The sequence below is a fragment of the Rhopilema esculentum genome, chromosome 21, assembly GCF_057945365.1.
Source record: "Rhopilema esculentum isolate cy_ngs chromosome 21, ASM5794536v1, whole genome shotgun sequence".
Lineage (NCBI taxonomy): Eukaryota > Metazoa > Cnidaria > Scyphozoa > Rhizostomeae > Rhizostomatidae > Rhopilema > Rhopilema esculentum.
In genome coordinates this window covers 337526-350579 of record NC_142835.1, presented here as the reverse complement: position 1 = coordinate 350579, position 13054 = coordinate 337526, and the positions used below count along the sequence as shown (strand labels likewise).

The following is a 13054-nucleotide window of genomic DNA, read 5'->3' as shown; positions in this document are numbered from 1 at the left end:
GTAAAAACCGTTCCGTATATGTCACAAAATCACGAGCACAAGCATCGTGTAAACTTAATGCAGACCGAAGTCTCGAAAGTCAGATAATTTTAAAACCTGACGGCAAATAAATGATGTCTCGCTCAGTTTATCGGAAAATGTGACCTGGAAATCTCCCTTGCGCACAAAAGCAAACGACGGCCCTGGTATGACGTATTTTTGAAAGCGAAGAAATAAATAGAATCGGCATATGGCAGTTTCTGTTGAAAATATATTATTGAAAGTATTCTTGTGACTTTTAAAAATGCACATTATGAGTACCTTTGTATCGAAACCCAGTTGTTGATTGATTAGAAGTCACTGATCGGATTTTGTGATTTAGAAGAAAGAGGAAAAGAAAGAGGAAAAGAAAGGGGAAAAGAAAGAGGAAAAGAAATGGGAAAAGAAAGAGGAACGAGGTTCGAGAAAAATTGTCAACCTTGTTCTACATCAAAAGCTATTGTATTGGACACATGATACACTTTATCCTTTATCGTGTTTTGAACAGAAGAGTATGTATTATTTTGTGGAGTGGCTATGTATTTGTCTACAAAACCTTAAACAATCTTTGCTGATATGTAGCTATCTGACAAAAAATATTCAGCCCCTTGGTTAACTATAGCTGGTTCAGTGAAAATTTTAAAGCCACCGTATCCTATACTACTCCCTGCAAGTAATTTGCATCGCATCACTGCGTGGTAAGTCAGTTAAGTCCTATGGTGACCAAGCTAGGCACCATGATTCTTTCTTCGTATCAGCCAGCAAAAAATAAAATGAAACACTCTTCTTTAAAGTGGGCTTAGCTTTACGGGTGACAGAAGTATTATGGAAAAATCAAAATTGAAAAAATTTCGCACGAGAATTATTTAATAATGCACGATTATCAAATAGAATTATTTGATTCTAGCAGCTCCTAATTACCAGACATCCATTCAAACTCAATGAAGCAAACAAAATGAAAACATCTTACGTCACAGAAACAACTTAAAATAAAATTAGCATCAAATCATCTTTGTATTTCTAATTCAAAATTTCAAGGTAATAAGCCTGTTATCGTCGATTAGAAATGAGATTGCATTCTACATTAAATGAGAACTTTAAAGGGAGAATCATTCACCTTGTTAGATTATTTGAAAATATATTTAAATCCCTTAGCAGCCTACAAAAAACAAATGTACAAGACTTAAATTTTTCAAGCGCAGCCGTAAAGCTCGCGAATTCTACCAACTGGAATCAAATTTTGGTATAAAAAGGCAGCGATTGAAAATATTTGTCTGTGAGATCTTGGTACAAGGGTTAAAAACGACGACATCTTGACAGAATAAACAGGGAGTATGTTAGATATAAAGAAAAAACAATCAAATGGAAACTGATATTCAAATATTAATTATCGATCATTCCGTGATTTGCTATTTATTACGTAATCTATTTTCGCACATAATCTGACAAAAATATATAAAAAGAGTATAAGAAATAAAAAATGATTTATATGTTACACAGAATCAATATTCCTCTGAAATACATCTAATATAAATTCAAAACCAGTCATTCCTGTTTCTTTGATACATCGATTCCCTTTATTTTCTTAAGACATTTCATGACTACAAAAGTGTACACTTTTCCAAAGAATAGCGCTAATATAGACTGGTGTACAATGGCGAACCAACGGTAGTACGGTCCATGAAATGGATCACTGACAGCTGGACACAGCATATTATTCAAATTCACAAGTGTCATCTGTAAAAGGCAAAATGCAAGCCATCAACTACGCGTGCTTCTTAAGCGGAATGGCAATATAAAATATGCAATAAGAAAATGTTAGACAAGACTTGACCCGCTTTCTAAGAACTATCTAAAGCAATCCAATACCTATTTGACGACTTGCCTCAATAAAACACAAACTTTTGTGCAATTTTGAATAGAAAAAAGCAATTAAATATAGTTGAAGTTCTTCTAAAGGGTTTCTTGCAAATTTAAAGAAGTTGCGTCTCTAGTCTTCTTTCTTTGAGAACATGAATGGAGAAAAATCTTTTGTTGACCATGCTGTAACAATTTGTGGCTTATATTGATATGACGATTTGTGTCTGCTCAAATCGATAGCCTATTAAGCCAATAGGAAAATGCGGCATGCATTTCGAGATAATTCAGTAGATTATCGTGAAGAGAGCTAACTAGCCCAATATAGTTGTAAGTTTTTAGACTTCAATTGAATCCTTCTCAGTGTATATCGAATATGTTGTTGCAATAATACAACAGAAGGGGTTTCACTACAGGTTGAAAAGGAAGCTGTTGGGCAGATTTGCGGAATGTCTTTTTCGATAAACTTTTGCTCCAAGCTAATGTACCTAAGAACAATTATTATGACACTGTTCTTAAGGATATCAAGGGCTTCACGGTGCTACGAAGAAAATCAATAAAGCTTTGACGGAAACATTGTTCAAATGCTTGTGGAAACATACCATTCCTATAGCCTGTAAAATAACAAACATATGTGTTGCAAACACGACCAGTGCTAAAAATGCCATGCTATAATCATTCAAAGGCTCTGGGGTAAAGCAGCCTGAAACGAGACAAAAAATAACATAATATTGTAACAATGGCACACAATTGCAAGGAAGCATGCAGTTAAATATATCTAACCTTGTATGAACTTAGTATGGGAATTTTTTTAAGAAACTTCAAAGAACTACCAGCGGAGGGTTTCCGAATTCACACCACACGGCTAACATGCAATTTTGCAACAGTTCATGGGTTTGACAAAAAATGTTCTTGAAGTTTGGCTCAACGACTAAAAAAGGGGTTTTTGATGCAACAAGCTTCAGCTATTGTGTACCAACACCGTGACCTGTCAAACTACAAACCGTTTCGTTAACTGCCAGATAAATTGTTGTTTAATGACAAAGACTGTTCTTATCATCAATCTTTATTATACTTTTCCTTTCAACTTAAAATGAAAAACATACATACCTCCTTTGTATATAAGGTAGGGTGGCACAATGAAAAATATCAAGATATGTTGAATCCAATATGTAGCTACTTCACCAGGTAGCTGAAATTGTCAGGAAATACTAGGTAAGGTCGAAATACCAACTGAAGACGAAGGAAATACATCGAAATATTGTTAAAACTATCAAGTTCCCAGTTCAGCTTATTTTTCCATTCTTATCATGTTCTCATTTTCGTTCAATTGAAATCTATTTCCAGACCTACATTATACGAATCCTCTAATTTTTGCAAATATTCCATTCTAGGGATAGCCGGGAAATGTATCTAGAATATTAATAAGTATTTATGTTTAAGAAGGAAGAGACACAGAATAAGCTGTCCGCCAGATTCTGTGAACCTTGAAATGAATAATAATTCGAGCGTAATAGTCAGGAACAAAGAAGCAACACAACGAGAAACCAATGTAGTTAGATAGAATTTTAAAATACATTAAAACTCTACTTCATTGCATTGGGTTCTCGTCGTCGTCGTTTCTGATGCTGTTTTTTCATCTTGTTGCGGTGCTTGGGACAAGCTCATTGTTCTGCAAATAATCAATCTTGTCACGCCTGTTTTAATGAAACAGAATTATTTACTTAAAGATCCCCATACCAAGCCTTGGAGGCGACTTCAATATAATCTTTTTGACGGGGCTGCTACCCTGCCAATCAATGTTTTGTAAGCAAATATTTACTCTGTTATATAACTAGCAATCCAATTACAAGCTTTTCTTGGAAGCTGAAGCAGAATAGCTGTTGTATTTACCATTTGTTTCGTCTTTTCAATTTTTAAAAGATTGGGGAACTCTTTCAAACTTTTAGGAAAGAGTTCCTATTCTCTTGCAGTTTCTTGGCAACAGCAATATTGAGTAATCTAACAAGAAGTAGCATATTAGAAGGACAAATTCTTTACCTTACCAAGGAGTAACAAACTGGAAAAAGCGACTAAATTATTTCAGAATGACTAATATTACATTTCCTTGATTATCTACCCCTTTCAAAAACTGCATTTTCTATGGTGGTAGGCTAGGTATAAAGAAAATTCTGTTGTTAACATGAATAGTTCAATTTCAATTGTATTGCATGCTTGGAATTTACACTCTTTTTTATAAGAACACGAGCCTCAAAATTGGTCAAAAGCTAAGAACAAATTAAGAACAAGCTGAGGCTGAGCTTCTGCAAAATGCAATTTTGAACAACGTTTTATCTCATAAACTTTTACCCATGCTTGGGTAATTATTCGGTTAATATTCAAACTTGACAGCGAATTAAGGTTGTCTTTGTTGGCAAATGAGGCCTGAACACCCCTTAGAGCAAAAAAGATAGCAATCGCCTTACACCCTGTCAATTTAAGAACAAATTCAGAACAATCCAGCCTCAGATTTTCGAAAAAAATTAAGAACTGTCAGCCTGAGCTTAAATTTACTGGTTCTTATAAAAAAGAGTGTAAGTCAGGAACAACAACTAAAATGGCAATATGACTGGAGAAAATTGACAAATGTTGGTAAGTCACTAAACCTTTCCCTAACTTAATTCTTAAGAGATTTGATTTTTCCTGAATTTTTTACCTCGATGAGGTTTTTTATAACTTATCAGCTAACTGAACTATAATATCTTGGTAAGCTATTAATACATTTCAAGAGATCAGGAAATTTTAGCCCAATCAAAAATATTATTGAAAGTCGCCTCCAAGGTTTGGTATGAGAATGTTTGAAGAAATAATACTCCAAATTTTGTTCCTACATAAAGAAATGATACTTACTGTTCTAGTGTTGACAACAGGCAAGATCATTGCCAGAAAGGCACCAAACAAAATATGTATATGAAGCCTGAAAGCAGAAAAAAAAGATCAGCAAACCGGATAGCAGTCAAAACCATAAAGACCAAGGTGACGTAAATATTTAGAAATATATACTTGATGAAATATATAATGAATACTAACAAATCAAAGGAAACCGAAAGAATAAATGGTAAATAAGGAAGCACAAAATGGAAAATCAAGATTTGGCTTTGAAAATTTTGAATGCAAAGCAAAATTAGCCATTGACATCTTATTGTTGAGAAGCAATGGCAGGTTTAATTACATTTACAAAGAATAGTGCATAAAGATGGCGAACATATGAACTAAATTTAATGTGTTACCTAAACAGAATGTGCACTGTGGCACTTTCTTTTGCCACAAGAAAATAGATCTAGAAGAAACAAATACAGAATAGAAATGGTAATGAAAAGGTGCTTTTTGCTCATGTACAAAAATAAGAGGTTGATGTATAATATGAACTAGCATTGCAATCTGAGTTGATGGTTATGGCAATAAAATAGGAGACTCCTCATACAAATCTTTACAACGTTTAAAGAGAAAGGCTTATTTGCAATAGAAGTTCAGGCAACATGGGCCATTGACAATAATCATAAATTTAAAGTTGGGAAATCTTTCAAATGCAATCACATCTAATTGACTTAATAGTTCATTCACAGGCCTCCCCGTAAAGTTTTTAGTAGGTGCGTTGCTAATCTATTAATTTATAGGTGCATTGCGCACCTCGAAGCAAACTTTTTCGTCAAGTTTAATCCCATGGAAAAATGGTAATACCAGTACTATTGATGCCAACGCTTTTTTGTTCTTTACGTTGCCCGCCCAGATTTCAAAAATGGCTACCAACAAAGAGAACATATCTGCGGCTCTTGCATTTTCATCTCTACATTCATTTTTTTTATAAGAAACAAAGGTCGATGTTGAGTACTCCAGTTTCTTAATGTTCTGGAAATTCCAATACTGTTTCTTAAGAGTTTCTTAATTATGATGTCATGAATGATGTTATGAAATGTTCGTGGCCTTTTTTCACGTCAAGAGATTCGCTTCCGTTCTGACGCTGTATTTAGACGTGGGAAGTATATTTTTATCCCTTGTGTGTTAATTTCTAGAACATCAGGGCAATCATGTTCTTGGATTTTACAAAACTTTTTCTGACTGTCCTGTAGTACTTGTTTCTTAAAGCCAGTTTCTTATAAAAAAATGAATTTAAGTTTTGCTTGTAGAGATGAGTTTATCATCTCTACAAGCAATATGCCATGACATTCACAGTCTATTGCTATTATTTTTCTTTCAAAAAGAAGAACCTTTTGAAACGAAAAAGAATGTTGAACCAACGAAAAATGGAGAGGAAGAAAAGAACTATTTGGTTTAATCCTGGTCGCACAGAACAATGGTAGATCAATATGCTGTTGGGAATGAGCACAATTCTATTATTTCCAGCCAGCTTTGCCAGGCTGGAGCTATCATGTGGCAAAAGTTCAGCCCGTTTAACCGGGATCCCACTTGCCAGAAGCAAGATCTCGGTTATCCGGGCCAGCCCGGTTCTCATGTGATAGCAAGTTGCGTTTTATGAGAGTTTGTCAATCAAAGTGAGATCTTGGCAAACCAAGCCAGCCAGGTAAAGCAGGCTGAGTCTTCTAATGTGATAAGACCCTTGTTGGTGGTATGGGGTCTTTAAACCTTGTCTGGTAACATGATAATGAACATAGTTGTCACAAATTAAGGCCCTGTTCACACGATACCGGATTTATTTCGTATCGGATCGCTTTTAAAATCGGATAGGCCTTCTGTTCACACGATGAAGCTTGAATCCGATACGCTCCGTATCGTTTTTGCGCAGTCAGACCATTCCGCTGTGAATGTGGAACGAAATCATATCAGATCATATGGGAGAGGGAGGGGGTGTTTTATGGTGACTCCAAGGAAACTTTTTGCCAGGTAAATGCTGAAGATAATTTTTCTACATCACTTTGTTTCTTGTTGCAAATTTCTGTTATTTGTATCAAAAATGGATCTGGCTACAAAGACCTCTGGCATTTTTAAATATTAATTATAGCATTAGGTGGTATATATTTGCAATATGTCAGCCATCCTTCTTCAAAAATGACTTTGAACTAAAACTTTTTCCAGTTGTAGCTCCATTAAAGCCCGACAGTGCCCTTGAAAAAACTTGCCTTCTATTTAAAAAAACTGGAAGCAACCTTCAAGGATTCGTCTGTGAAAATAAGCTGAAGATTAAAGAAAAAAAACAATTTTAAGGGAGACATTATTGGCCTTTAAATGGTGCACTCGACCAAGCATGATGCAGGTGTTGATCTCGAGAGAACGCTATGGTATCCACTTGCACCTGTGTCAATGGCTCTCATTAATGGAGATGGTGCCATCAGAAAGACTGTTAGGGCTTATTGGCACAAGTGACCAATGTTAGCTCCGAAGAACTATCACATGCGGATAAATTGAACAGGTACAGACAGCTTTAAACTTGCTGCAGCCAAATGTTTGGTTTGTCCTGGATCTACCAAGAGACAAAGGGGGGCCCAAATACTGTCACCATTCCAAACAAGCACACGAAGATTGTGACTGTCTTTGGCAAATACAAGGACAACAGCATATAAGGCTACAGCATATAAAGATGGTGAAAGAGTTGAGAGAGGTGACATTAGCTCTACGTCTTCATAAGTCCTGACATTAAGGTGCTATATGACTTCAACAGCTTCCATATCAACGAAGAAAAGAAAAAAATATTGTTTAATCAATTTAAGCTTATAATTAAAAAGGATCGTAGTCAAATCTTTAGCCGGACAGTGATCATTTCAAACAAATTTCAGAGTACTAAAGTTTTAAAAAACTGGGCAGGTGACCACAGACATTCTAAAAGTGTTCTTGTCCCATGAATTGGGTGGAACCAAGATTTACGGCTTTGACAAAGTGCAATATTTTAGCCGAAAATTGTATTCAAATGTATCAAATTCGTTCTAGAGTATTTTTTTAAAGATATTTGACAATTTGATATATACAGGTTTCGTTTTGAGCATGAATGCGAAACAACTACCAAACCGAGACAGATGTTCTAATGTACCCAATAAGGGCGAACTTGGGCCAAGTCAGTCAGCTTTATTTCACTCCTCTCTGTAGCAAACAAATTGAAAATTGAGCGATTTATGCACAGATCCTTATTCCTCATGCATGGTATGTGCCTAAAATTGCTAGGTTAGCAGCTAAAATATGTGCCCCTTTAAAAAATATGAAAAAGTGGGTACTGAAAACATCCTACACAGAATGGCAAGCACATACTTCTTTGTTTTAGGTGAGTCATTTTCTTATCCAATTATTCATTCATCGATTGAGTAATTGAATGCAAAATGTTTTCTCAACTTTGATAAATGGCGTAAACACATGATTTTGGCTATTTTGGTTTAAGCTTAGCCCCATTCTCCCAATGTTTTTGTAATAATTGAAGCGATGTAAATGTCATATTTCCAGGTACATACTCAATCAGGACGACGTGACCCTAGTGGCTTTTTTGCCCAACCATGGCCGGAGAATTTAGTAAAAATTAGTCATGCCCATCACTTGGGTGTGCATGTAAGAGTCCACCTGTAATTTTACAAAAAAATTGCGGGAGTGCAGCTGTCATGGAATCCATACTGGCCTTACTTCAATTTTATTTCAGTTTGATAAGCACATTTTGTAGCAGTGTCAGCATTTATCAATTTGGTTCTGCTATACTTTTTCTAACTATTGTTCTTTCAATACTGGTCCCTTGGACAAACCCAAACCCGCTGCCTCCTTAACACTGGCGTGTCTGATTATTCGCGTTATGTCACGGTAGGTATATGGCTTCAGATTCAGAGCTTACCTGTAACACTGTGACGATGTGACAAGGATTCAGAAGGTAAATTAGCTGTTTGGTTGATAATTTGTACCCAAGCTCAATTCCAAATGTTATACACAGCGCCACAAGAAGGATTTTCTTGCCCTGTTGTGATTCATGGTGCTCCTGGCTTTCGTTTAATTTGTTGACGTTACCTTGGGCGGCTCTGACTTTTCGAAGTGCCAGAGGAACAACGCACAGAAAAAGAAACATCAAATAAGAAAAAGTGTCAGCAAGCCTTTGATTAATTGTAAGATAATTGTAACATTTGATTCCCCCATTTCCAGGTATATCTGGATCCACGCCAGCATGGATCAAGGAAAAAACATATTGAAGGCTCTCCAGCTGCACGTCGGACGCCATTTTGAAGTTTGAACTTCTTCCAGTCAGTTGTTGAATTGCATTGAATTGCAGAAATTGATCACGAAAGAGAGTTCTAAAGTGATGACGTCACAAAATCTAGTATTTTTTAAATTGGATCCGATAACCTGAAAGACCATCATGAAATGCCTCTAAATGTGCAAAATCCGTCAATTGTGTTACGGATTGGCTGATATATGTCCACTTGTGTAGAGATTGTGTGTGTATTGGCTTTTCCCCATCAAACCTCTGTATTTTGGTCTCTGTTCATAACAGTGATTCGTTAGTAAACTTAAAAGCTTTCATTGGCCATATCTCAACCGATTTTAGACATATTTTGCCAATTTTTCATATTTGAAAGTATTTTATGGTGATCTTTTTTTAAGTAGTTAAAATTCAAAATTTCTAAAAATGACTTTTCGATGACGTCACAATTCAGAACTCTATTGTGAATCCACATAGTTGATGTGAAAGAAAGAATGGCGATGATTGGTTCATCCTGTTGACCAATTGGCGAACGCTAACCAATAAAAACTCTCAATGTCTGTCATCTCTATGAAATCCACACAAGTCAGAGAATCTTTTGCTTCGATTTAGAGTTTTTTTAAGGGAAAAATGGCAAAGATTTTGTGTAAATATTTGTTTAAGTGCAAGCAGACTTGTGTCGAGATTTTGATACACCAATGGCAAAGATAACGAGTAGGATTGGATCAAAGCAGTAAATATATAATAAGCGTATACAGTAAATTTGTTTCTGTTAGCTGATTGCTGTTATCGATACCGCAATGTGAGCAACCAATTCATGAATTTCAATTAAAGCTGGGAAGGTTAAAATGGCATCGTTGGAGCAATCTGAGCGGTCGTTGACTAGTGTCTAAGGAGTACCGTTGTTTTGAATCATGAACTGATTGCTGTCTTTGATTCTCATTTTGCATGAATTAGAATTTCTAAACTTTGAATAGAAATTATAACATTGATTGAAAAAATAAAAAGCCAGAAGGGGCTATGAAACCGAATGGTTCTCGTCCTATCTTTTGGTAGAACTTCGTTCGGTTTTACAACTTATATTTTACTGAATTAATTTCATATTTGAGTGTCTTTTGTGAGGTACTTTTCTGGAAAAAGATTCTCTCTCAGTTCCCACGCAAACAGACAGTTTTAAGTACTGACGCTCTGATAATAGTACTGATAATAGTGATGATAATAGGAACAACGCTCTTGAGATTTACTACGAAAGGTCCTTGTACTCTAGTCATGACACGCGATCTGTAAAGATCTTCAGATCAAGCAGTGCAATTTAGAGTTTGCCAAAAAAGAATTTCCCCACTCAGCTCTTGAAGCTTAGAATGAAGTTCTAACAGGGAGCTTCCTAGTTAAAACTTCTCCATCAGTATTAGCGAGTGTGCGTCACGTATCTTCAAGGGCAATAGTTCCTTGTTTCTTTGTTTCCACGTATCTTCAACGACTGAGTTCCTTGTTTCAAATCGCGTGATGAAACCTGGGGTGTATCTTCGTTCCTCTACCAATATCAAGAAGCTTTATAAATTGTCAAAGAATGCAATCATAATTTGTCAAGATTGTACACAAAACATCAACATCAGTGATATGACATTCAAGTCTGCCTCATTGCTCTTCCCGATGTTACGAATTCTCAGTCAGGCCAAATTATACACAATCACCACAACATCCCTAAAGCTATCACTCTGATGAAGCTCTGTATGCCAGGGCGAAATATTAGCATTCGTATTATCTAATTTATTTTGAATTACATTGGAATCTCGTCGCCGTTTTGCTTTGTTCCTGAACTTTATCTTCATATGGATGCTTCTTCGAGATAAAAATTTGACGCGTGAAAGTATGTATATCACTATCAGAGGTTCCAAACTCCATTTGATGAATTTTACAAAAATATTTTAGATCATGCTTGGGGATAAGGTAGAAACATTCGCAAAAAAGGGAAATAGAGACAGCTGCAAAAAATCAGTGCAAATATTGCCTCAATTTTCCAACAGATTAACTCTACCCATAGCTTAGAAACTCTGATGCGTTATGGAGCAAAGCAAAGCAAAGCAAAGCAAAGCAAAGCAAAGCAAAGCAAAGCAAAGCAAAGCAAAGCAAAGCAAAGCAAAGCCAAGCCAAGCAAAGCCAAACCAAGCCAAGCCAAGCCAAGCCAAGCCAAGCCAAGCCAAGCCAAGCCAAGCCAAGCCAAGCCAAGCCAAGCCAAGCCAAGCCATAAATTTCTCAATATCGACATGCGTCCATCTGACGAATACTTGAATTCGCGACATGTCCAAAGGCTGCTTCTATGGGACATTTTAACTTCGCAGAAGGACAGTTTGTAAGAACTACAACAAGCAGGTGTAAATGAAACGTGGCGGTATCTTAGACCATAGTCACTATTCCTAAGAGAAATCTAAACAGATTGCAGCTATTGTCGCAGATACAACAATTCTTTGACAAATTTCTCGCTTACCGTAAATTATCTTTGAAGCCCCCCTCTCAATTAAGCCCCTTTTCTTATTAGCCCCCCTTTTCAGAAGGAAAAATTCAAATTGCGCCCCTCTAAATTTAACCCCCCCTATTTTCACTGATGCCAAAATAAGTAAACTTGACAAATAACAGAGATTTTCATTTTATTCATTGGTCGTTCAATACTTCGCATCAAATCAACATTCACACCATGTCCCTTTCAGTCACGACAGATCCAAAGACAAACATTTAATGTGCATTAAGAACGGGCCATGTGAGAGCCTTTTACCAAAATTACAGGCCGTTGGTACTCCGAGGGATGAAGTCGACTTTTCAGAATGCTTGATTTCAGAAGGCGACATGGCCAGGGGCGAAACTGCACTATTTTCATTAGGGGGGTATGAAGCTTAGATGCCCGAAAAAGGGCGTGGCATGCTTGATGAAAGGGCGTATCATACATGAACTTAATTTTTAGAGCACATCGCCTCAAGGGCTGAAATCATAGGGAAGTCCGAGAGAGTTTAGACTCAGGCTGTTTGTTTAAAGTCAAGAAATATTCCCCCAATTTTTTCTGGTGGCTATAAACATTTGTCTCCGAAAAGCAAGCATTTGTAAGGTCTTCACTTTCTAAATCACCTAGCTATTAAAAGAGCAATTCAAAAAAGGGGATTGAAGTGGGGTCTCAATTTTATCAAAGTGGAACACCAAAACACAGGCGGGGGGGGGGGAGGGGGGCGAGGGCTTGTCAAGGGAAAATTTAGAAATCACAAACAAAGATTTTGTAAAAAGCTCTCTTGTTTTGCAAAAAGTAGAGGGAATGGGTATGCACAGTGTCCATTTTCTTCTCGCATCAAACACACTTTACTTTCCGTCTATACTTTCGCTGTTGATCAATACTTCAGACTTCATCTCGAGGCGAAGATAAACATGTGCCTGTCGAGCTCGAGACGAAAGCGCTGATCAGTGGACAAAAGACAGAAATTTATATATATGTTACTGTTCCTAGCCTCGTTTCTGTTTTGTTTTCCCAACTGGGAGGAGATTGAAAAAAAGATGGGGGAAAAACCAATCTAGGCCAAAAAGTAGCAATAAAAGTGCGATCTAAAGAAAATTTCCAGATTTGCCCGACAGATACACTGGCAGCCATAAATTTGCCCGACAAAATCTGCTTTTTTGAAGATTGGGGGGGGGGGGGGGTGCAGCACCCCCCATACCCCCAGTAGTTTCGCCCCTGGACATGGCCCAAGAAAATATTTTAGAATTAATAATTGATGTTTTTTACTTCGCAAATAAATGGTTTTTTATTACAAAAAATTTACTGAGCCCCTTCTCTCAATTTAGCCCGCCTCTCTGATAGCCCCCCTTTAAAGATCTGGAAAACAATAAGCCCCTCGGGGGGCTAAAATGAATTTACGGTAAATACTATTTTTAATAAATTAGCAATCTTTCCATTTGCTGCCTTGATACTGGGATGACGAGTCGAGAAAGCAAACTGCAACGAAGAAGGTGTTAAAAAGCCACGAATTCTTACAA

At 36.7% G+C, this 13054-nt stretch overlaps 1 protein-coding gene across 1 annotated transcript; it reads right to left on the bottom strand.

The window, feature by feature from the left end:
• Positions 1–1383: 1383 nt before the first annotated feature.
• Positions 1384–9089, bottom strand: LOC135684383 (transmembrane protein 164). Its single transcript, XM_065199927.2, has 6 exons — positions 8678–9089; positions 5145–5194; positions 4765–4831; positions 2986–3067; positions 2478–2578; positions 1384–1755 (listed from the first exon to the last, which is right to left on the bottom strand). Exons 1-6 carry the CDS (start codon positions 9053–9055, stop codon positions 1564–1566), a joined length of 870 nt encoding a protein of 289 aa, XP_065055999.2. The 5' UTR covers positions 9056–9089; the 3' UTR covers positions 1384–1563.
• Between the last annotated feature and the right edge of the window lie 3965 nt (positions 9090–13054).